This window comes from Malania oleifera, chromosome 4, assembly GCF_029873635.1.
Source record: "Malania oleifera isolate guangnan ecotype guangnan chromosome 4, ASM2987363v1, whole genome shotgun sequence".
NCBI lineage: Eukaryota > Viridiplantae > Streptophyta > Magnoliopsida > Santalales > Ximeniaceae > Malania > Malania oleifera.
The window spans coordinates 32,099,505-32,125,052 of record NC_080420.1 but is presented as its reverse complement, the minus strand read 5'-3'; the positions used below and the strand labels follow the sequence as shown (position 1 = coordinate 32,125,052).

At 36.1% G+C, this 25,548-nt stretch overlaps 2 protein-coding genes across 4 annotated transcripts; one reads left to right on the top strand and one right to left on the bottom strand.

Moving 5' to 3' along the window:
* The first annotated feature begins 353 nt into the window (after positions 1 to 353).
* Positions 354 to 3,080, top strand: LOC131153080 (F-box/FBD/LRR-repeat protein At1g13570). 3 transcript variants are annotated; one of them, XM_058105121.1, is made up of 5 exons: positions 354 to 646; positions 943 to 1,175; positions 1,369 to 2,251; positions 2,379 to 2,537; positions 2,666 to 3,080. In XM_058105121.1, exons 3-5 carry the CDS (start codon positions 1,439 to 1,441, stop codon positions 2,957 to 2,959), a joined length of 1,266 nt encoding a protein of 421 aa, XP_057961104.1. In that variant the 5' UTR covers positions 354 to 646; positions 943 to 1,175; positions 1,369 to 1,438; the 3' UTR covers positions 2,960 to 3,080. The 3 variants fall into 3 exon arrangements, with proteins under 3 accessions (XP_057961104.1, XP_057961105.1, XP_057961103.1); XM_058105120.1 differs by having other exon boundaries at positions 453 to 646; positions 943 to 1,187; XM_058105122.1 differs by lacking the exon at positions 943 to 1,175.
* Positions 3,081 to 4,434: 1,354 nt separating this feature from the next.
* LOC131153078 (protein NSP-INTERACTING KINASE 1) lies at positions 4,435 to 8,803 on the bottom strand. The gene is made up of 11 exons (XM_058105119.1): positions 7,733 to 8,803; positions 7,496 to 7,628; positions 7,306 to 7,377; positions 7,078 to 7,221; positions 6,861 to 6,932; positions 6,705 to 6,764; positions 6,487 to 6,584; positions 6,110 to 6,259; positions 5,641 to 5,982; positions 5,149 to 5,528; positions 4,435 to 5,049 (listed from the first exon to the last, which is right to left on the bottom strand). Exons 1-11 carry the CDS (start codon positions 7,839 to 7,841, stop codon positions 4,729 to 4,731), a joined length of 1,881 nt encoding a protein of 626 aa, XP_057961102.1. The 5' UTR covers positions 7,842 to 8,803; the 3' UTR covers positions 4,435 to 4,728.
* Positions 8,804 to 25,548: the final 16,745 nt, after the last annotated feature.

Genomic DNA, 25,548 nt, shown 5'->3' with positions numbered 1-25,548 from the left:
TAAATTTTAATATATTACCAAATTATAATTTTAAAAATAACTTTATTTATTATATTATAAAATAGATTTTTCATTGGATGGTAAAAAAATTTATATTATAAATAAGAATGACAGATTATCTCTCATCCGTCATGAATTATCCGTTCTGAAATATCATAAATCTGCAACTTAAATGAATTAGATATAGATTGTAATATTCTCACCCCGATAATCCGCCACAGACAATTCGACTCAATCCTCTTTGCTAGGTCTAGTACTTAATTTATTACTTTTTATAATAAATATTTATTTTTGAAAACATTCTAACCTAAATTAAGCAGGATATAAATCACCCTTTATTCATGGAATAATCCACCTAATTCACTCTAAATTATCGTACCATATTTTCTCATTGGGCAATGAAGAGGAAAATTTGCAGGGGCACTCCAACCAATGGGTGACCCTCCAACCGACTCTTTTATTGTGTACTTAATTTCCCCATTTTTCTTGCCTTCCTTTCTTACGGTCGCCAAAATCTTAAAAATCAAAAAATAAAATAAAAATAAAATACCTTTCTTCCTCAGTCCACCGTCCGCTGCTCGCAGCCCAAGAGCAGATGATCGACAATAGAAGATCAATACAGAACCCCTTCACATCCTCTTTTCTGGTAACTCTCTACCTCTGCGATCTAATGTGTTTTCTGTTTTGGTTTTTTTTTTTAAAAAAAAAAAAAAATCTGTTGCGAATTTTTATTTATTTTTCTTGAAAACTGTCTTTTTATTTGATTATTCCAAGATCTGATTTTGCGTTGAAGGGTTCGATTTCTCCTTCTCGAACACTTCTTGGGTCGCATGGGATTTTCTCGGCGATGATGTTGGTTGCCTTTACTGGATGGGAATACTAAAATTTTTACTAAACCTAGTAAGATTTGGGAAAAACTGAAAATGTTTGTTGTTGGTTCAGTTTTGGAGAAGGGAAAAGCGCCCCTCATCTGTTGATTGGGTCTTCCATGATGGGAGTAAGAAACTTTCAGCGACCCTGCTTGGTTTTCGAGAAAACAGAAGAAAATTTGTGTTGGTTGTTGAGAAAGGAAAAGCTAATCGCTGCTAAGTCAGGCAGTGGTTGCAGGCTCTGCTGACAATTGGGGTTCTCAAGTTTTTTTTTTTTTTTTTTAAATTATAATTTACGAGCTTGAGGTAATTAAAAATGTAAGAGTTGTAATTTCATGTTCTTTCAACTTCTACATTTTTCTTGCAACCATATCTACCGCTTTGAGAAATTTCATGGATTTACTTAAGATTTACTGTTGATTGTGTGGTTTGATACTTTGAAGTACAGCAAACAAATAAATATGATTTGTTTTTTCTTGTTTCTGGAAATTGGTGGTAGGTTTTGAGTTTTCATTGCTTTGCTGAAAGAAGACACTAGACATCACACCAATTGTAGCTGCTATATACAGATGGATTATGATCTGGAATCAGACTCGAAGAGTGATTTGCCTGTAAGCATTATTGAGAACATATTTTCGCGGCTGCCAATAAGGGATGCTGTAAGGACAAGCATCCTATCAAGTGAATGGAGGTACAAATGGACTACTTTCACACAACTTGTGTTTGATGAGCAATGCGTGCCTCTTTCTAATAACCGAGAACATGTTGAGAATAGCCTTATCCATTTCGTCACGCGGGCGCTCTTACTTCATCAAGGACCGATTCACAAGTTCCAACTTACAACATCTCACTTGCAAAGTTGTCCAGATATTGATCAATGGGTTCTTTACCTTTCAAGGAACGGTCTTGAAGAATTGATCCTTGAACTGGGAGAAGGTGAGTGGTTTAGGGTACCATCCTGTCTTTTTTCTTGTCGAAAATTGATTAGGTTGGAGTTGTTTCGGTGCGAATTGGATCCACCTCCTACTTTTAAAGGATTTTTGTGCTTGAAGAGCCTCTACCTTCATCAAGTCTCGATTGGCCCTGATGGAATTGAAACGCTTATTTCTGGTTCCCCTCTCCTTGAGAGTCTATCTTTGTCGTACTTTGATAGCTTAGCCCTCAATATACGCGCTCCAAATCTCAAATACTTGTGTCTAGAAGGTGAATTTAAAGATGTCTGTCTTGAAAACACACCTCTCTTAGTTACTTTGTCAGTTGTAATGTATATGACTGATGACAATTTTGATCACATTGAGCAAATGACAAGCTGCAATTTTGTCAAGTTGCTTGGTGGTGTACCTTGTCTTGAGAGGCTCATTGGGCATGTCTACTTCACAAAGGTAAAATTGCGTTGTGCTTATTTTAACTTTACTGAGTTTTACGTTTTGATGTATGCATGTTATGAGCTAGGGGAAATTCTGGCTCTGTACGGCCTAACCATATTCTTATGTTTCTTTCTGTTGCAAGTTTTTGAGTATAGGTAATGATCAGGGAAGACTTCCAATTACATATAGTAATCTAAAGAATGTTGAATTATATCAAGTGAGTTTTGAAGATATGAAGGAGATCATGGTGGTTTTACGCTTGATTATGAACTCGCCTAGCTTACGAGAACTTCATATCTCGGTGAGTAATGATGAACATAAGGAGATTTGTTTTCCGAATAATTTTTGGATTTAATTGTTTATTGGTATACCTTATGGTACAACCTGTCTGAATGGCCAAACCTGAAGTTAATATTTGGTTGTAAATAGGGTTCCTCAAACACATTAGCTGCAAAAGAAGCCCCTGATTTGTATTTCTGGGAGGAAGAATGGTCTTCAGGTTGCACATTCAAAGATCTTCGAATTATCAAGATGACAGATATGTCTGGCGTGCCTCATGAGATGGAATTCATCAAATTTTTGCTTGAAAATTCTCCAGTGCTTGAAATAATGAGCATCACACCTTGTGTATATGTTATGGATGGAAGATTGAATATGTTAATAGAGTTGTTAAGATTCCGACGGGCTTCAGCACAAGCTGAAATTTTATTCATTCAAGATTGAAGTGAAATAATAAGTTTGTCATTGTACTCATAACTGAAATTTATTTTAGTCCCTATATATTAGTTTGTACAATTAAGAACTTGTACTTATTAATTTTATTAATTAACCTTGTTATCTAAAAGAATTTAATGGTGTTCATATGAATTGGAGGTAGAAATTAAAGAAACGTCCTTCCTCCCTTCGACTAGTCAATTAATCAATTTTGGCTCGGATATTTTTGGTTACATAAAAATTATATATTATTTTTGAATTATTTATGTTGATTAGGCACTTAGAATAGGGACTAAATTTTTTTTCACTCGATAGGAGCTAATCTAGGATTTCACCCTTCAATTTTAAAATAAATGTGTACTTTTACTTTTTTGTTTATTTTTATTATTATATTCATTCCTTCATGATGTTAATTTTAGCTTCCACGTGCGATTATTGTGATAGTAAGTTTTGACTGCAAAATCAAGAATGATGATTAAGAATCCATAATATCTAACAAGGCCACTTGATGTTATTTCATCCATTTTGTTCAAGCGAGGTGCACCCATTATTCATTTGTGTTTTTCAGATATGGTGGGGTATGAAGTACTTTTTTCTGTTCTAGCTCAATGAAATCTCAAGCAGGCTGTCTTGAAATTTTAGTTGCCTATTGAGTTAGTAGTAATACTAGGATTAAATCTGAAGATGTGCCCTGGGGGAAGGAACAATATTAGTTCACATCTTGAAGCATCTTGGCTCTTAGCCTATGTTATCTTGAATTACTGTCTTTTTTTGTTCTGCAGGCAAGATTCCTGTGCTGAGTTTAAATGCTCTTTATTAAGTGGAATAGAATAAAAGTAAATAAATGACGAACATGCAGAAATAAAAGTGAAATATCATTTTATTTCATTCTTTTCTTATATACCAAACCTTGCATGTTTTTCTGCTACTTGGTGAACGCATTGCAGAGTCTGTACTGCAATTTGGAAACACAATAACAGGGTAAGTAATTGTAGTAAACCTTTTACTAGCAGGGTATGTGGCCAAGAGCAAGTGGGCAACCAATTTTTTCAATTGCAAAAAAATATTGGGCAATGAAAGCATTGTTACAGTATAGAATTTGAAAGGCATTTATGCTTAAAAAATGATCAAGGAAGAAGTGATTGCCTTATTTTCTTATTCTTAAATTGAGGGATAAGTTATATGTTCCCTATGGGCCAAATATTCTTTGGATGGATTGCTGTTAAGTGTAAAGTCCAGTAAGGATTGCAGTGCAGGACCAGAAGCATTTATACTACATTGATGGATGCCTATGAAAGCTCTAGTAAAGGGAATTTCTTGCTATTATATCTTTCTATATATAGCTTTGGTGCTTGTTCTACAATGCCAATGTCAAACCTTGAATGGTATATTGAAGTTACAGAAGTTCAAAGAATGAACACAGCAAAGTTATGCTTATTGGTAAATTTCTCTGAAGTTGTTCTCTATGACTTGGGAGTTTGAAATGACCAGAAAAACTCATTCCTTGGAACATTATTACTGTTACAAGCTAGAGATCGCAGATGGAGACCTCCTCAAAAGCATGTAACAAAAAGACATACATGCAGCCAGCAGCACTCAACCTAATCTGTCAGTTCCTCAAATCAGCTTCTGTACAGTCAAGAAATTAACACTCCTTTAGAGCTCCAATATGGTGCTCTACTATGCTATAAAACAAGCTCGTCTCAGCACTGTTTTTTGGCTTTCAGATTCCATCCATAGCTTCCTTCTCTTTGTACTTGCATTGTAGAACAATGATATCACCTGGGTCCAGAGAGCTCCATGGCTTGGACAAGCAACGATGAGTCGTCAGTAAGATCAGAGTATCTCTCTGAAGAGGAGAATTCACTGGCTTTGCACCTTGTTGCTTCAGCTCTCTGAGAAGCTTCCCATTTCTCTGCAAGGCCATCTCCTTCAAGCATTCGAACAACTTCAGACATCTTCGGTCTGTGACTTGGAAGGTATTGGGTACATAAGAGTGCCACTTGAACCATTTCCTCAAGCTCTATTCTGTCATAGTTGCTTTTCAGGTCCTTGTCCACAAGCATCTCAAGCTTCTTTTCCTGATTAATTTTCTTCACCTGCAACAATAGTCATACCCGTCAGTATTGAGCACATGTTTAGCCTAATTTCTACCAAACAAATTCAAGTAAAATATCCATTTCTGGCTTTTGCTTTACCCAGTCCAACATAGCTCCTTTCTGGTTTGCTGATTTCCCAAACTCTAGAGCTCTCTGACCAGTTATTAGTTCAAGAAGAAGGATTCCAAACCCAAAAACATCTGTTTTCTCAGAGGATTGACCGGTTGATAAGTACTCAGGAGCTATATGCCCTACGGTGCCCCTAACAGCTGTTGTGACATGTGAATCCTGGTGGTCCAAAAGCTTTGCCAGTCCAAAATCTCCTACTACTGCCTCACAGTAGTCATCAAGAAGTATATTTGCTGCCTTCACATCCCTGTGAATTATCTTGGGATCACACTGCTCATGCAGGTATAATAAGCCCCTTGCTGCTCCCAGGGCAATTCTTTTCCTCGTACCCCAATCCAGTGCCGGTTTGGCTGGAAGGAAGGAGAAGTACTATTGTGAGGACTACAATGTCAGGGATGAGAATGCATTTTTCTGTTTCATGTGCACTGAAAATGGAAGAGCAATCTTTGATGTCATTTTTACCTTTGAGACGGGAGGCTACACTGCCATTGGACATGTATGGATAAACCAAAAGCCTCTCTGTTGTTGTCATACAGAAGCCATAGAGGTGGAGAAGGTTTCGATGAACTGCTAGACTGATCATCTCAACTTCGGTCTGAAATTGGATCTCCCCACTGATGGCATTCCCATCTTTGAGCCTTTTTACAGCTACAACAGTCCCATCCTGGAGATGCCCCTTGTACACATTCCCAAAACCACCCTTTCCAAGTATGTTCTTGCTGCAGAAGTTGTTCGTTGCTATCTGAAGTTCTCTGAATTGAAACCTCTTCAGGTTTCCCAGGCAAACTTCTTCATGGCTTTGTTCTGAAATTGTGAAGCAACAATGTGTTAATAAAACTAAGGATAAACTAACTAGATGTCTCCATATTGTCAACTACTTCATAATGTTGATGCTTTATTTGTCTGAGTTAAACTTAATGAATTTACTCACCTCCAACGTCGAAGAATATCTGCTGGTTGTGCCTTTGCCTCCACCAGAGAAGGAACCCAAATCCAAGAGTCAGCAGGCAGATGCACCCGAGACTTGAGCCGAAGGCTAATGCAACTTTGTGGCTTTTAGGTCTCCCAGAGGGCAGAGGATCTTAGAAAAGCATAGAAAATTGCATGTTAGGCTTAATCAGAAAGCAATATTAAGGGAGTTGGATGGTTGGATAGCTGGGAGCCTGGGATCATGTGCACTAAACTGTAATGAAAGAGAGTAGCTCAAACTTGAAGTTAATATGAAAACTTAGGAGACGAGATGAGACTGATAAAATTAGAAATAGAAACAACACAGCTTCATGAACAGAGGTGGGATTCTGTAGTTACTTTGTGTATTGTTCAAGTTGAAGGAAAGAGGCATTGGCGTCATCTCAGAGCAGTTCTCCGCAGCCCCAGTTGCACATATCGAAGGGTTTCCTTCAATGCTGTGTGAATAGAAAAAGGAAAGGGGAAAAAAGATGAACAACAGGTTAAGCGTTACATCTTGTCATTTTCAAAATGACAGGAGCCGAGAAGAGAAAAATAAATTGTCAAGAGTGACCTACTTGAAAGTTTTAGCGAGAATCTGTGGCACGGGATGGCTCAAATTATTATAAGATATGTCTCTGGAACAAGAAACAAAACAGAAAAGCACGCTCCTTTCAGATACATTTGATCGTTGATATTTTTATCACAGAAGAAAATGGTTGAAATAAACTCACAGAAATTCAAGCTGGGTCATGTTAGCCAAGGATGATGGAATTTCCCCAGAAAGACTGTTGTTGTTTAACCTCCTTTTCCAAATCCAAAAAAATATTATCAGAATGAAATTATGAAAGAAATAACATTTAAAAAATTCTGATTCGTAACGGACAAATCCCATGTTTCTGGAAGTTCAAGTTTATCCATATAATTTCCATTTTTTTGGGGACTACTTACAGGTACTGAAGGCTTTTCAGCTCAGCCAGAGAAGTGGGAATTTCACCAGTGAAGAAGTTGGTGGAAAGATCAAGTGTATGAAGCCTTGAGAGCTTCCCCAGCTCTGAGGGAATTGGTCCAGAAATGTTGTTATTCTGTAGGAGACTGCAAATTAAAGTATCTGCTATTAATAACAGAGGATGAAGAAACTTCATTACACACTTTTTTCAATTAAGGGTGGGTGCTTACACAATCTGGAGATTTGTCAAGTTCCCAATACTTGGTGAAAGTGTGCCAGACAAATTCTGGCTTGGAGTGCCTCTGCAGGAATGAGAAAGAAACTCTTCATTCTTTCAGTAATTTTTCTATATCCTTAACATGTCAAATTCCTTATTACATCACAAAGAGGGATGTGTTTTTTGGTAACTGTAGAACTTACAAGCCAATTACTAGACTATCAGGTGAACAAGTGACCATGGTCCAGCTACATGGATCAACAGCACTGCCATCCCAGTTCCCAAGAACCCCATGAGGATCCACCAGTGACTCTTTAATGCTAATCAAAGCTTGCACTGCATATACACAATTTGGAAGAAGCAAAACAGATTAATCCACATTAAACTCCATATATGTTCTGCTTTTCTGAACTAAAACATACCCATATATATATAATTACCTTCAAAGTTCACTCCTTTGGGAGAAAGCAAGCCACTGGTTGGAGTCCACGAGCAGAACAACGCCAAAAAACAGAGAACAACTTGCTCTCTTCCCATTGCCATTAGCATGTGAGGCCTAAAACCACTTTCCCAGATGCCAAACAAGCTTTCAACTATAAAGGAGATAGGATTGGAGGAGATGGTGAAAAAGGGTTGAAGGATTCAACATGCACAACTAATCTGCAAGTGGGTTTGTGATCAAAATAGGAAGCTTGACATCAGAAGGTGAGCACGGAGAGAGCTGGTCCTGCTTCTCATACTGGAAATAGACTCTTGACAAATTCACTCACTCACTCGCTCACACCTTGTGTCAGAACCAAGAGGCAAAGACAGTGGGATCTGGTACTGAGGACTGCTGAGGAGACTAACATGCCTGCCTGCCACTGCTTCAGCAAAGTAAAGAAGAGAATATATAAAAGAAAACCCACGTTAACCAAATCTTGATAAATTCAAAAGATGGGGGAAAAAAAAGAGAAATTCCTCCAATCATGCTATTGTGAAAGGGGGAGGGGGTGGGGGATTAGAATTTTCAGCTTTGGTTCCCATGATTCTTATAAACAGAGGAAAAAACAAGCAGAGTGATATCTTTACTGTTTGGCACTATTAACATTCGAGATTAAGAGATTCTAGTGAAAGAGTGCTTGTGGGTCAGACAATTTTGCAGTCAGTTATCTAGAGAGAGAGAGAGAGAATGAACGTTGGAATTGCTTTGGGTTTCTCTAATTAACAGTGTCCTCTGGGAATCCAACATTCTCTGGGTTTAGCCATTTAATGATCTGATTTTTTTTTTTTTTTTTTTCTGAAGTGGGAAGGGTAAGAATCTCGAGAAAAAGGGGGATCGTGATTGGTGATGTTATGATAGATAGGGGTTGGCTCCTGCTCGTGAGATCTTTGTTGGGTAATAATTCATCACATTCTGTTTTTTTTTTTTTTGTGATTAATTTATATTAGCTGGGAGGTGTTTTACTTTATTGATTCTAAAACTCTAAAAGTCCCCACTCCCTCTCTGAACAGTCAACAGACAGCCCAGCCAGGAGCCAGCACTCTAATTAAAAGCAGAACTCACCCCTCCACCTCTTCAAAAAGCAAAACCCTCTCTCTCTCTCTCTCTCTCTCTCTCTCTCTCTCTCTCTCTCCTGTAAATTGTGGGTCCAATAAAAAAATATCTAATAACAAACTTGCTTAAGTTGCCATTATGCACCACTGAAATTAGTTCTTTTATTTATTTTTATCTGTAAAGAACATGCTAATATTTTTTATTTTATTTTTTTCATTCTGATCTTCAAGGGTTCTTTTCATCCTTATTATTCCTTCCCTAAGAGTATTTAACTTTGTAAGATAGTTCTTACAAATTCACATAAGATTTTACCTGTCTATGCTCTATTTGGGTCGGAGCTTGAACTAACTCAAGACTGAAATACTCTTATATTGTGTCTAGGAGTACAGATTTTAAATCGTAAATTTGTATATATATATATATATATATATATATATGTCGATTTACATAAAAACATATAAAATTTTATATTATATTTTGTTTAAATCTATATAAATTTTAATTAAAAGCCTCTCACAAATACAAGAGTAAAGGATAGGATAAAAAAATGACATTTATTTTATTTTATTTATTTTTACCGAGATTGCTTAACTACTATTGGTTGGTTATGGGTCTGACCATAGTTAAAACAATATAAGCAAATGAGGTAAGGTCCCTTATCTCAACTAATTACTCATATTATGTGTGGTATCAAGCATAAATTATCATCCAAGTTGCTTAACATAATCTATCTTAACTCAGCCACCAAAATTTACGTGTTCTTAGGGTGCATTTATTTTGATAATTAAAGACCTATGAGAGTGAATTCGATTGAGTATGATTGTTATCTTGTCTAGTATTTGGATTACTATCATCTATACTAGGTTAATGGTCCAAATAATAATAATAATAATAATAATAATAATAATAATAATAAAAAGAAGATTGTAATTTATAACAGAAAAAAAAAAAAAAATAAATAAATAAAGGGCATTTTAGTGCTTTTTATAGCCAAGTTGACAAAGGGAGACCAGGCATTTTTGTACCATGCAAAGAGGTTAAAGTCGCCTTCCCTTTTGATCAATCCTATCCTGCACTTATATTACATGAAAATATAGGGTGAGAGTGAGTAGCCCAATTTAGCCTAGTCTTGCTAATTAAATAAAAATACACTTAAAAAATATAGTGATCTTGCATTTGGGAGTAGAGATTTTCAAACATAAGTATAAATTTATTTTGATTTATTAGAATTGAAAAGTTTTCACGTGGTCTTGATATATTGAGCAATCATCAACTTAACCCAAAAATTTAAACTTCAAGTCTTAGACCCATCTGAATATATAAGTCACGTATCCTCCACTTAATTTTCTTATGTGGAACAACTCTCATAAGTGAATTTCTAACATACATTCTCTCACTTATGAGTCTCTATAACTCTTCCTTGAATGGAGACTATCTCCCTTCGAAGTCCAATTCAATTTTCCAAGTTGCTCAAGTGGGTCTTATCACTACTTCTTACGTGCCTCGAATTGTATTCCAAACCAAAATTACCTCTCATATTTTGACCCTATTTGAATCCCATGCATCCACTTAGTCATAATAATTTTAGTGGGCCTCAATCGCACACTCGATCCTCTATCTATTAGTTCGTTAGAAAAATTGTACCCTTGCGCATTGATTTACTATTTATGATTTTTCTTTTCTTACCTAGACTTACAAACGATCAACTCTAATATCACTTGTTAGAATCGAGAAAATCTTCATGTGAACTTGATATACATGGATGATTATCAACTAGAACTTCAAGTTTAAGTTACTAGGTGCAGACCTATTCATTTATATAAGCTACCTGTAGTGACCAGAAAATTTAATTTATGAAAATAATAAAGGAAAGGAAAGAGAAAGAAAAAAAAGGGAAAATAAATTTTAAAAGGGGCATCAGCAAGGACTCGTCGACGAGCACATTGTCTTCATCGACGAACATCCTTCTTGGTCCTATCGATGAGTACATGTGTCTCGTTAACGAGGAGATACCGAGAGTAGAGAATTTCAAGTCATTAAGGGTTCGTCGACAAACCCATTATCTTCGTCGACGAATGCTCTTCTTTGGCTCGTCGACAAGTCTATGTGTCTCGTCGATGAGGACACGTGGCCAGTAGTCTATATATATATATATATATATATATATATATATATGCTTAAATCAGTTTTTTAGCGAGATTTCATTTCTCTCTCTCACTTTCTCACTCTAAGTTCGGCCCTTCCTCTTTCTCTCTTCATTTCCAGCTCCGTTTTAGCCTGTTTCAATGATTAAGAGCCGCCACGATGATCTAGAGGTAATTCTCTGCAAGTTGATCGAAGTGGATTATTGATTTGGAGTTCTTGGGCACCACTCCAAAATTAGGATAAGTGAGTTATTTTAGGGTTTAAATGATTATTTGGAGTATGAGGACTCAGGAAATGTGTTAGATGATAAATATACTGGGGTTGAGTTGATTGAACTGGGGATAATGTGATTTCAGGGTTTGGAGTTTTGAATGCCATGGGCGTGATTTAGGGTTTTTCAACAGGCTTCTCAGGAAACAGGTAAGGGGATTGATTAAGTTGAGTATTTTCAGAAAATTAATCATTGAATATATAGTATTTGATTCAAAAATGTATATATATATGAATTAGTATAGTTTTTGGGAATACTGATGTTCAATTGAGGAAACTTTGAAAATAGATTTAATATTATTTTGTCAACAAAATATGTTTTTCTCAGGTCAGATAATTTATTACAGAATAGTACTCATTTGTGAGTGACATGAGTATAAATTTTACTGTAAATAATGGTATATCAGAATATTTTATAAGTTCACAGTATAAGCATGATTTGACGACAGTTTTTAGAAAAAACTATAAACAGTAGAGAAATTATATTTTCAGTATATTATGATATTCAGCCGACGCAGATGTCATGATATTTAGTCCGACGCAGATGCCGTGACATTCAGTCAGTACAAATGCCATGATTCTCAGTCGGCGCAGATGTGGTGATTCTCAGCCGGCGCAGATGCTGTGACCAGATATATTTATAACAGATATTCAGAGATATTATTATTATGACAAATTTTACACAGAGTTATGAAACAGTATTATTACATATATTATAAAATCATGGTTATTTCAATCTATACAGAATCATAGAAAAACAGTAATATATAGACATTGTATTGTATAGTATCAGATCCTTGATGGACTAGAAGAGATTACAAAGCATGGTACCATATCTAGCTATTCAAATCAGACAGTGTAACCCCTATGTGTGACTCGAGAAGTGTTGCGGAGAGCAGGATGGGCTGACCAAGTTGGTGTTAGTCGACAGTGCAACCATACTATTCAGTAAGTGTTGAGTCGGAGACCGATTAGCCATGAAGTGTTGCGAAGAGCAAGATACCCACTATGTGCCAACCCGAGAAGTGTTGCGAAGAGCAGGATGGGTAGACCAGGTTGAGTGGGCAATCATGCGTAGTTATATCTTGTTTGGCTTAATCTCGTAGGCCATCCATGGTTAAGTCCAGCCCTCAGGCCGCACAACCCGTTCATGCAGGGTTAATTCATGATATATAGTTATCCATACAGGGTATAATTTTAGTAATATATAGATATAGCAGATGATTTATATATATATATATACAAAAATTTAGCATGATACAGTATATTATATTGATTTACGATTTATTCAAAATTATGTAGAACAGTTTTACCTGACTAGTTAAATGTAGTTAAACTATGTACAGATTTTCCTTACTTATCTGATATAGTTTATCATGAACAATATATGTTTATAATACAATAATACTCATGTTGCCGCACACTGATATTAGTCTATCTCTTTTACTAAGAGGCTTCTCACTCTAGCAATACAAACATTGCAAGAAACAGAAACCCAGATAGACAAGCGGAGCGAGCTCCGAAATAAAGGAGGTAGTTAGTGCTACCCTGGTTAAGGGGTAAGTAGTTAGGTTGTGGTCAGGATGAATTTTATTGGGGTGTGATCCTAGGATATTATGTTCTTTTTTGGGATGTATATGTATTTTAGTTACAATAAAACTCTGGTATTATATATAAGGTTGAATAAATTATGGTTTCTGAAAGTTGAGGTGTAGTCCCAAGAGGGGGGTGAAATGGGTTATTAAAATTTTCTTTATAAACTTTTTATGAATTCACAACCTTTTTAGCAATCACACAATAATACTTAGATATTTAACCAATCCGCAAACCACACTCAATATCAACACAAGCAAACAACAACCAAATAATCCAATTAACATAATAAACAAATTGCAGCATTTTGTTGATTCTAAACACTCAAAGTAGAGTTTGGTTATAGCCTTGTGGATATTTGATTCAAGCCCTATTAAGAATGAAATTTGTTTGCTTTCTTTCAACTAAGATTTCTACAAACGATGAACATACTCCCTTTAAGGTTTTCGCAAAAGATTAATGTACTTTCTTAAGTCAAAAGTCTTCTCAATTTCGATTTTGACTTCCTGCACTTTGAATACACACCACACAATTTATATATACATAAAATAAAGAGAAAGGTTAAGAGTGAGACCGAGATTTTTTACGAGGTTCAACTTATCCCTAGCCTACGTCCTTGCCTTAGGCCAATACCATCTAAGGTTTCCACTATTCCGTTCCTTTCTAAGTGGAACAAACCATTACAAACTTCCTTAAAGGTAGAGCCCCCTCTCCAAGTGATACCCCGCACTTGGTCCAACGATCCAAACAACCTTGAACCGTCAAAAACTACAAGAAGAATATCAAATATGTGTGTACAAAGAATGCTCTCAGATAGACTTTGTTAGTACAATTTGAAATCACTAATATACTTCAATCAAAATATCAAAAAGAATGAAGTATAAAACTCAAGAATTATTTCACCGGTATTCTTCTCTTGATAAAATTCAAGAACTCAGAATTTTTGCTCAGAGAAGAAATCAGAAACTTAGAATAATCTTAGTTGATTAGTAGCAATTCAGTAGGCAAGAAAGCTTTGAGAGCAAGAGAGCTTTGAGAGATGATTTTCAATTTTTGGTATAATTTGATTTCATAGACCATGTATTTATAGGCTTAGAAAGAGTCTTATTCGTGCTGCCTAAGATTACTTGGAGTGTCCCCCAAGTTTCTAGAAAATTTGGGGTGCAATAAATTTAAATTTAAAATTAAAAAATTTTAAAAATATAGTCGTTGTCGAGATTCAATCATCTAAACTATAAGTTCAGTCGCTTGAGCCTTCCATGCACTTTTTTATTTTTCTGTTGAAAAAAAAGGGTTAGGCACCTGAGGTCCAACTTCAGTCGCCTGAGGCTACACTGCCTCTTCATAATTCTTTCAAGAAAATCTTCAGTCACCTGAGATTTATTCCTTAGTTACTTAAACAAATATTGTTTTTTCTTTGTTTTCAAAACTCTTGGCTTTCTTGCTTTCTTACATTTAAAATATATTTTTTAAGATTTTTAAAATAAGGTTTCTAAGTCCATTTTATCCCCTAATGAGCTTTATCTCTTCCAAAATAAAATTTAGAGTTGAAGTACTTATATGAAGCTTCCTAAAACTTAAAAACTGTTTTGTTCTTTGAAGTCTTCATGAATATCCTTTCTTTTTCCTTGAGCTTGATCATTCTTTGAGCTTCATTTGCTTTAATTATATTGATTCTCCTTGAGCTTCCACTGAATCACTTTGTAAATGTAGTATGACTTTAAGCACTTGGTGATCTTTGGTCATTCTTTCTTGATCCTTTTGAACTTGTCATTTTAGAGTTCCTGAAATTTCATCACTGGAACTTGAATTAGTTAAACCATCCTTTATTTTGTTACTATCAAAACAAAATGTGAAAGCCTTGTTAGGCCAACATTTTCCATTGCATAGTTGTCATGTATATATGGACAAATATATCCCCGATTTCCTTTGGGGTCTGGGTTGATTTAGTTTATGTTCAATGGTATTAGAGTTATTATGTGGGGAAAATATATAACAAAATTTTCGGGGTGTTACAAATGTGGTATCAGAGCCAAGTTTTCCAAAATCTATAGACTTTACCGCATAATGAAAAGAATACCAGAGTATAAGAATTGATCTTGGAGAGGATTGTAAATGTGTTGAATCGAGATTTTAGTGAGTCAATGTTGGGAAGTTAAGATGAGAATTTAGGGTTTTATTCTGCAGTCTGGAAGTAGGATTTTCGTAGTGGTTTTTGTGTCTTTCCTTGGATGAAGATTTCAAAAAAGCCATAGTAAATTATTGTCGGGTTGTGTTTCTAAATTGTAGGATTGAATCTTAAATTGAGAATAAGGACGTTAGGTTAATTGATGATATGAGATTTCAATTAGATAAATATGTTAGTTATGTTATGAAGATAGGGTCCTTAGACTATTTTATTTTCTTTTCAAGATAGACCCTAGGGGTAGCAGTTCTCACACTAGTGGTGATGATGGTGCTAAGCCCTCTAGTATGGGCGGTGGTGACTCAGACGTAGTTCTGTGCAGTGTAGCTCAACAGGTTATGGCTGAGATTACACGAAGCTCTAAGGAGCAGGGAGGCCCATCAGCTGACCAGGGTTGCACTATATAGTAGTTCACCAAAATGAAGCCTCTAGCTTTTCAGGGAGTACAAACTTGATTGTGGCAGAGAACTGGGTGTAGGAAATGGAAAAGATATAGAATGTACTATGCTGCACAGATGAGCAAAGAGTATTATATGCCACCTATAGACTGGCAAGGGAGGCTGAGCATTGGTGGTATGCTATGAGACTTCAGGAGGAGCAGAGACTGGTATCTATAGCTCTAACCTAGAGCTAGTTTAAAGAGATATTCTTTGATTGATATTTTATTGCCATCATTAGAGAAGAAAAAGTGGAGGAATTCTTGAACTTCACTCAGGGGCATCTTATAGGCCAGCAGTATGCAGTGAAATTTATTGAACTATCCCGCTTTATCCCGTACATCGCTCCTGATGAGGCAAAGAAGGCAAGAAAATTTGAGAGAGGCTTGAGGCATGAAATTTATGAATAAGTGGTAGTGTTGAAAGTACAAGATTTTGTGGAGCTGGTAGATAGGGCCGCTATGGTGGAAGCGAGTAGGCAGAGGGGTGTTGAGGTGTAGGGCCAGAGGAAGAGACTCACACCTCTTGAATCTTAGGTGGATTCTAGCCGAGGCCCACATAGGAGAGGTGAATATCGTGGGGGATAGAGGCAGATGAAGGGGAGCCATGAGATGCAAGGCGAGCAGACTCATCCTGTTTGTCATAGTTGCAGTAAGAGACACATGGGAGAGTGCCGAGTAGGGAGAAATGTCTGCTACTGGTGTAGTAGACCAAGTCACTTGGCATGAGACTGTCGTGCACAACGGAGTAATACTCCCACTCCCAGACCATTCCGAGGAAATATCTAGGCACCCCGAGGCGGTCAGCAGGGGAATACCACGCAAGTGCAGGTCTACACACTAACACTAGGAGATACTGAGGCAGCTGGCGATGCGGTGACAGGTACATTTATTATGCTTTCAATTAAAACTATTGTTTTAAGCATAATTTTCGGCGCATAACTCTCTCTCTCTCCTCCCTTCGGTCTTCCCCTCCTCTCTCTTCAATTTTGGCCCTGTTAGTCGCTAGATCGACGATCTGAGGCCACCACGATGCTCCTAGGGAAGTTCTGTCCAAATCTACCGGAGTGGATCGTTGGTGGAAGCTAGTTGAAATTTATCCCTGAATTGAGGTAAGACTTTTTATTTGAAATTTGGTCTTTCCATAGTTGAAGGAATTGATGTACTCGAATAAATACTGAAGTTTAGTTCTGGGAATTATCATTTTCAAGGTACTGCTTAGGGTTTCCTACGGGTGTAAGATTAGTATTATAGAGGGGCTTTTTAGTCACCAAGTAAGAGGATAAATTAAAACAGTTATTATTCATTAAAATTACTATTATTTAATAGTAGAATAATTTTTAGAAAGCATGTGATTATATATGAGTATAATTAAGAAAATGTAAGTTTGGGAAAATACTGCAAACGTATAGGAAATGTGATTTCAGAACGGAATATATGGTTTCATTCAATCCGTGTGGCGTGAATATTATTTTATAAATATATATTATACCATGTTAAGTTAGATTTGCAAAATAAAGCATGTTTACAAATCCTTTCAGGAATAACATGATAAATGCAGTAAATTATGATTTCAGAATATATGATATGTTCGGCGCAAGGCCGTAATTATTCATCTTATTCGGTGCAAGACCTCATTTATTCATGTTTTTTGGCACAAGGCCGTAATTATTATGTTAATATAAGATTCATAACATGTTATTATTTGATTTACGATAAACAGTATATATTTACGTACTATATGTTATCAGAACCCGGGTGTTAGTTTAATTCAGTTTCAGGAGCACGGTACCATAGCTTATAGATCAAATATCTATAATCAGATTGGTGCTAACCACCCCACAAGGGGGTGGGAGATGGATAGTCGATGTGGCTTTTAGTATAGAGTGTAGACGTCCACCTGGAAGTCCGGACCAGGGTGTGGCGGGCCCATCATACTTACAGACATTTTTGACTCGACGGTGGTCCTCCAGCCATTGTCGGGTCCCGCCTTCGGGCTATACAAACCGTCATGGGGGGTAATACATGACATCAGCTAGCTATACATCTTAGGTAGTTTTCAGTATTATAGATTATATCAGATAATACATGATTTGTATGATTACTTGGAAGTATGAAATTGTATGTTTATCTAATCATATTATGATTTATGTCTTATGGTATGTGAAATGTATGGCATATGTATTACAACATTAAATATTCATGTTACCACACAACTGATTTTAATTTATCTACCCTTACTGAGAGGTGTCTCACCCCAAGTTTAAATTATTTCAGGAAACCAGAAGAGATCGGCGGGTCAGGGCCGTCGCTGAGTGAGTTGAGCTTCCTGCTATAAGGGTAAGTTCTGATCTAGGGTCAGGATATTTTTTTTATAAGATCCTAGGTTTATCTTGATCTTTTTGGGGATTGTATAAATAAACATAGTATTTTGGCGATGTAGTAGACTCTGGAATTATGTAGTTATTGGTTGATGAATGTAATTTACATTTATTGCTGCCTAGGTTCCGCTGTGTATGACAGGTGTCCCCGCTACCCACGGGTTAAGGATGACTATTTTATTTATTCTGCTTTTATTATATGAATATCTAAGCAGGTCGTTACAAGAGTTCAAATTTGTGGGGTCACGCGTGTGTTCCTCACCACCACTGGTGTCAACCATTCAAGTGAGGAGGCTACTCCTGGATGGATGTCAGGGGTATATAGCTTGTGTAAAGGAAGTGACAGAGAAAGAATTGAAACTTATTAATATTCCAGCAGTGAAGGAATTTTCAGATGTTTTTTCAGAAGAGCTACCTGGATTGCCTCCCGACCGTGAAATTGATTTTTTCATTGATTTACTCTAAGGACAACACCAATTTCTAAAGCTCCCTATAGGATGGCTCCAGTAGAGTTGAGAGCGTTAAAAGATCAGTTGCAAGACTTGTTAGATAAAGGTTTTATTAGACCCAGTGTATCACTTTGGGGAGCGCCAGTTCTATTCGTAAAAAAAATAAAGACGGGACAATGAGGATGTGTATATACTACAGAGAAGTAAATAAAGTAACAGTTAAGAATAAGTATCCTCTTCCTCATATAGATGACTTGTTCGATCAGCTCCAGGGTACACAGATTTATTCAAAAATTGATCTACGGTCTGGGTACCATCAAATGAAGGTTAAGGCAGAGGATCACACAAAAAGAGTTGAATATAAGGTAGAAGAGATGGTCGGAGTTAATTAAAGATTATAATTGCACTATCAGTTACCAACCGAGAAAAAAAAATGTGGTAGTTGATGCGTTGAGTCGTAAATCAGGGAGTGCATCTGTATCAGCAATAGTAACTGCACATCATATCAGAATGGATTTGGAAAGACTCGGGGTGGAGCTTATAGAGGGTAATGTGCAGCCCATATTAGAGGAAAGAATTAAAGCTGCTCAAGTGAAAGATATGGAATTGATAAAGATTATGGATAAGGTGCAGAGTGGACAGGGAGCAGACTTCAGTATTTCATATGATGGAACTTTGAGGTTCCGTACCAGATTCTGTGTGCTTATAGATGTTGAGATTAAAAGAACCATTCTGGAAGTGGTGCACCGTTCCCTGTATATAGTACATCTAGGGAGTACGAAAATGTATAGGGATTTGAGATTATCCTTCTAGTGGAGTAATATGAAGAGAGAAATTGTGGAATATGTAAAGCAGTGTTTGACATGCCAATAGGTGAAAGCTGAGCATCAGAGACCAGCGAGGCCATTGCAACCACTTCACATTCCTGAATGGAAGTGGGAGCATATTTCTATGGATTTCGTATCGAGGTTACCATTGACATAGCATGGACAGGACGCCATTTGGGTGGTCATTGATAGACTGAAAAAGACCGCCTATTTCCTTCCCATCAGAGTTAACTACTTCATAGGTACATTGGCAGAGCTATATGTACAGGAAATAGTTAGACTGCATGGTGTGCTTGTATCCATTGTTTTTGATCGGGATCCACATTTCATGTCTCATTTCTGGAAAATCTTACAAAAAGTTTTGGGATCCCAATTGGCTTTTAGCACAACCTTTCATCCTCAGAGCCGACAGAAAAGCTATGTAGATACCCGTCAACGAGCGTTGGAATTTGATGTGGGTGATAATGTGTTTTTAAAAATTGCGCTAATGAAAGGAGTAATGAAATTCAGGAAGAAGTATAAGCTAAGCCCTAAGTTTATTGGGCTGTTTGAGATATTGAAAAGAGTTGACCCAGTTGCCTACAAGTTAGCGTTGCCCCCAAGGCTATCCAGAATCCATGATGTATTTCACGTGTCCATGTTGAAGAAATACATTCTAAATCCATCTCACATAATAAGTTATGAAACATTGGAGATTGGTGAGACCTTATCTTATGAAGAAATACCAGTTCAGGTCTTAGATTATAAAGAACAAGAATTACGTACCAAAAAAAATTCCACTGGTGAAAGAACTTTGGAGGAACCATGCAGTGGAGGAAGTCTCATGGGAGTTAAATGAGGAGATGCGCCAGAAGTACCCACATCTGTTTTAGTGAGATCCAGCATTAGCCAGATAAAAGTAAGGGTTCAAGCAAGAAATCATGTAAATAAGTAGATTTTTGTGTAGGTTAATAAGTTGTATGTAATAATTTTCTGTTTTGATGGTTTTGGGAGAGTTTTTTTAGTTATTGTAATCTCCCAAGACCGTAAATGTAACCACGGTATTGCTCTGCCATATGTGAGGTAATTAATAAAATTTCAGCATTTTTCCTCAAAGATGGGTGTAAGGGATAAATAGAAAATTTCGAGGACGAAATTTTTATGAGGAGGGAAGGATGTAGAGATCCAGAAAATTTAATTTATGAAAATCATAAAGGAAAGGAAAGAGAAAGAAAAAGAAAGGGAAAAGAAATTTTAAATGGGGCATCAGCAATGACTCATCGACAAACACATTGTTTTCGTCAACGAACGTCCTTCTTGATCTCATCGACGAGTACACGTGTCTCATCGATGAGAAGATACCAAGAACAAAGAAAGTCAAATCATTAAGGGTTCATCGACGAACCTATTATCTTCGTCGACGAATGCTCTTCTTTGGCTCATCGACGAGTCCATGGGTCTCGTCGATGAGGACATGTGGCTAGCAGTCTATATATATATATATATATGCTTAAATCAGTTTTTTAGCAAGATTTCATCTCTCTCTCACTTTCTCTCTCTAAGTTTGGCCCTTCCTCCTTCTCTCTTCATTTTCGGCTCCATTTTAGTCCGTTTCAACGATTAGGAACCTCTACAATGATCTAGGGGTGATTCTTTACAAGTTGATCGGAGCGGATTGTTGATTTGGAGTTCTTGGGTGCCACTCCAAAATTAGGGTAAGTGAGTTATTTTAGGGTTTAAATGATTATTTGGAATATGAGGACCAAGGAAATGTGTTATATGATAAATATATTGGGGTTGAGTTGATTGAATTGAGGATAATGCAATTTCAGGGTTTGGAGTTCTAAACGCCGCGGGCGTGATTTAGGGTTTTTCAACAGGTTTCTCAAGAAACAGGTAAGGAGATAGATTAAGTCAATTATTTTTAGAAAATTAATAATTGAATATATAGTATTTGATTTAAAAAGATATATAAATGAATTAGTATAGTTTTTGGAAATGCTGATGTTCAACTGAGAAAACTTTGAAAACAGATTTAATATTATTTTGTCAGCAAAATATATTTTTCCTATGCCAGATAATTTATTACAGAATAGTACTCACTTGTGTGTGGCATGAGTATAAATTTTACTGTAAATAATGGTACATCAGAATATTTTATGAGTTCATAGTATAAGCATGATTTGATGACAAATTTTAGAAAAACTATAAACAGTACAAAAATTATATTTTCAGTATATTATGATTTTTAGTTTGTGCAAGTGTCGTAATATTTAGTCCGGCGCAGATGTCGTGATATTTAGTCGGCACAAATGCCATGATTCTCAACCAGTGTAGATGTCGTGACCAGATATATTTATAACAAATATTCAGATATATTATTATTATCACAGATTTTACGCGGAGTTATAAAACAATATTATTACAGATATTATAGAATCGTGATATTTCAGCTTATACAGAATTATGGTTATTTCAGTATATACAAAATCATGGAAAAACAGTAATATACAGACATAGTATTATATAGTATTAGATCCCTAGTGGACCAGAACAGATTACAGAGCACAATACCGTAGCTAGCTAGCCAGATTAGACAGTGTAACCTTAGTGTGCTGACCCGAAGAGTGTTGTGGAGAGCAAGATGGGCAGGCTAGATTGGTGTTAACCGACAATGCAACCACACTATTCAGTAAGTGTTAGGTCGGAGGTCGATTAGCCCTAAAGTGTTGTAGAGAGCAAGATACCCACTGTGTGTAGACCCGAGAAGTGTTGCGGAGAGCAGGATGGGCGGATCAAGTTAGGTGAGCAATCATGCGTAGTTATGTCATATTTGACTTAACATGGTAGGCCAGCCATAGTTAAGTCCAACCCTCGAGCTGCACAACTCAATCATGCGGGATTAATTCATGATATACAGTTATCCATCTAAAATATAATTTCAGTAATATATAGATATAGCAGATGATATATATATACAGAAATTTAGTATGATACAGTATGTTATGTTGATCTACGATTTATTCAAAATTATACAAAACAGTTTTACCTGACTTGTTAAATGCAGTTAAACTATGTACAAATTTTCTTTACTTATCAGATACAGTTTATCATGAACAATATATATTTATAACACAATAATACTTATGTTGTCACATACTGATATTTGTCTATCTCCCTTACTGAAAGGTGTCTCACTCCAGGAATACAAACATTTCAGGAAACCCAGATAGACGAGCGAAGTGAGCTCCGAGATAGAGGAGGCTGTTAGTGCTACCCTGACTTAAGGGTAAGTAGTTGGGTAGTGGTTAGGATGAATTTTTTTTGGGGTATGACCCGAGGATATTATAGTCCTTTTTGGGATGTATATATATTTTGGTTACTGTAAAATTCTGGTATTATATATAAGGTTGAATAAATTATGGTTTCTGCCGCATAGTTGCCATGTATGTATTGATAGATATATCCCTGCTTTCCTTTGAGGTCCGGGTTGATTTAGTTTATGTTTAATGGTATCAAAGTTATTATTATTATTATTATTATTATTATGTGGGAAAAAATATAACAAAATTTTCGGGGCGTTACACTACCTATCCTCTCATAAGTGAAATTTTAATACTATTAGAAAGAAGTAAATACATTTCTAATGTTTAGAAAACTAAGTCTCTCCACATTATCTCCTTACTAAACTTGTAGTAAACTAACCTTGTCATCACAACTAGCACCGAACAATCTAACAATGTTTGGCTTGACGAGAATACCCTACTAAATATAGGGGTGAATGGATCGCACCCAACACAACTAGTGCTAAGTAATTTAAGGACTTTATTGTGAAGAATTGAATTTAGAGACACTTCCTTTCAATCTCATGCTTTCACTTACCATTAATAAAGTATAATACCATTTTGAATTATATTTATATAAATGTATACATTCAAATTAAAAGTTGGAAGGAGGGGTATAGTTTAATTTATTAGGTGAAGCCTGCCTTCATTGAATGCTGTCTGATGAAGATCAGACGGTGGAAGTCTTCTGCAAGACACAACCCCAAGCGTGCCTGAATTTACACCGAAGCGGGAGGCCAAGAGGGTCCCACAACACGACCGTGAAGTAATCACAGCCTGGTTATAGAAGAGATGAGGGAGGATTTTTCATCCACAGATGCACGTGTAATGAGGACCCCACGCTGCCTCCCCCGTTGACCTCACGTTCAAACGTTTCCTTGGACCAATCATTCTTCTCTTTCCCTTAATTGGGTCGATCGTGATGATCATGGATGGCCAGCGGTGGGGATCCGACGGCTATGATTGCATGACCCCACATGCCTAATATAATATAAGGCCATTAAATCATTTAATTTAAAGAGGCTTAATTAGGCCCTCACGGGGCCGTGGTCTGTGGCAAAAAACTTACATTGGGTCGCAAAGCTATGAGGAAAGCCTAGGCTCTACTCCCTTTACCTTTGTGGGAGGCATTGGGAACCTTTCTTTTTTGAATAAACATGATGCCATAGATTTCTAGCCCCAAAGCTAGAAGAATTTAATTGGAAGTGTGATGTAAATTTTGAATTAGTAACTTGTAAAATATATTGGTGAAAAGAAGAAAATTTTAGCCACAATTTTTTTAAAACTAGTAAATAACAGATGTAAAAGAATATTTGTCTACTTCTTTTTGAATTTATGTTAACGAAAGAGTGAATTTATTTTAAAAGCAGACGTTGATCATGAAACATGTTTGGTACTTGAGTTTCTTGTTTTCCCACATGAATGTGGTTGTTTATAACATTTATATGTTATTAGTTATGCATATTCAAGCTGGAATTCTCCAATAAGCCTCATTGTTCTTGTCTTAATTTGACTAATGCATTTGCTAAACTTTACTAACCACTTGTCAGTTTGTTATTTTCGATCTTACATATGGTTTAACTTGATTTTAACTTGGCTCAAATGATTTTTTTGAAGGTGTCATGTCACTTGATGGAATCTAACTGATTACATTGCTTTAGGGAGCGCCAGCATCTAGTTGAGACAATTATGTGAGTTCGAAAAAGTTTATCACAAATATTCATACATATTCAATTAGTTTCATTCATTTACATTATTCAAACAAACCTTAGGTACAACATTTTTTATCTCCCTATTTCTAAATCTTTTGTGATCTTTCTTGGTGATCTTGCTCCAGGCACCTAGCCAATATCAATCCTCTTTCAATTAATTCTCCATCTTAAGTTAATTAATATGCGTAAGCTTTCAATTTTGTTCAAACTAGTTTTGTGACCTTGAGTGCCGTACCTAGGGTTCTAATACCTTTTAAAAGGGTTTAGGCTAATTTCTAATGCTAAGGCTTTTTTCACTATTACACTTTCCCTCCTATTCTTATATTACCCAATTGTCACTTCGTACTTCACTTCATATTTAACACACACACACACACACACACTCTCTCTCTCTCTCTCTCTCTCTCTCTATGAGTGTAGAAAAATGATAGATTAAAACACAATAAAGAGCAAACTTTCGTGGGCTAACATCTAAAGAGCAATTTAGGAATATTTATTAAAGCATGCATGGAAGGTGTGAGTAGGAATTTTTTCAAGAGGGAGACTGTAGTGTGTGTGCACGACTACATGAGAATTTTGGGATTACTACATCATACAATTTGGTGTGGAAGGTTACTAATTCTTTGGAGGTAACAATTTTGAGAGATGCCTATTAAGGGCTTTCTTAAGCATTTTGAAGAGAGGGACAATAGCGACCCAAAAAATTTCGCTTAAATTTCTCTGATACCACTTGTAATAACCTAAATATTTCATATTATAGTAATCATCAATAAAGATAGCGGAAATCGTCAAATTCTAATTACCAAAGTACTAAACTATCCCAATACAACAACATTATCATTCCCAAGATCATAGTTTACATATCCCTAGAAGAATAGTCTGAATACATCAAAAACATGATTTAATTAAATATCTATTCTAAATAAAACTTTCTATCCCACCCACGCTCACTGCGCTACTCTAATTACTGATATGTTCCTCATGACATCTAAAAAATATTTGATAATGATGGGGTGAGACACCTCTCAATAAGAAGGAATAAATTATCATCAGTGTGTGGCAACATGAGTTATAGTGTATCATAAATATATCCTATAAATAATTAACTTTAATTGTTAAATCATGTAAATCTGTACTCATACATATGTAAGTCTGGTAAATACATACTTTTCAACATAAGCATATTTTATCATAATAAGTTTTTCTGAATACGTAAATCATCTGATATACATATTGTAGTGATCCGAAAATTATAATAATAAAAGAAAATGGAAAAATGGATTTTGGCTAAGGCAGGAGAAAACCAGCGACGGTTTTCTAAAGGAGCTAGAAAACCAGAGACGATTTTGGGAAGTTATCGTGGCCGAGTAAAGGTAAAATGGTAAATCTTTTAGCCGG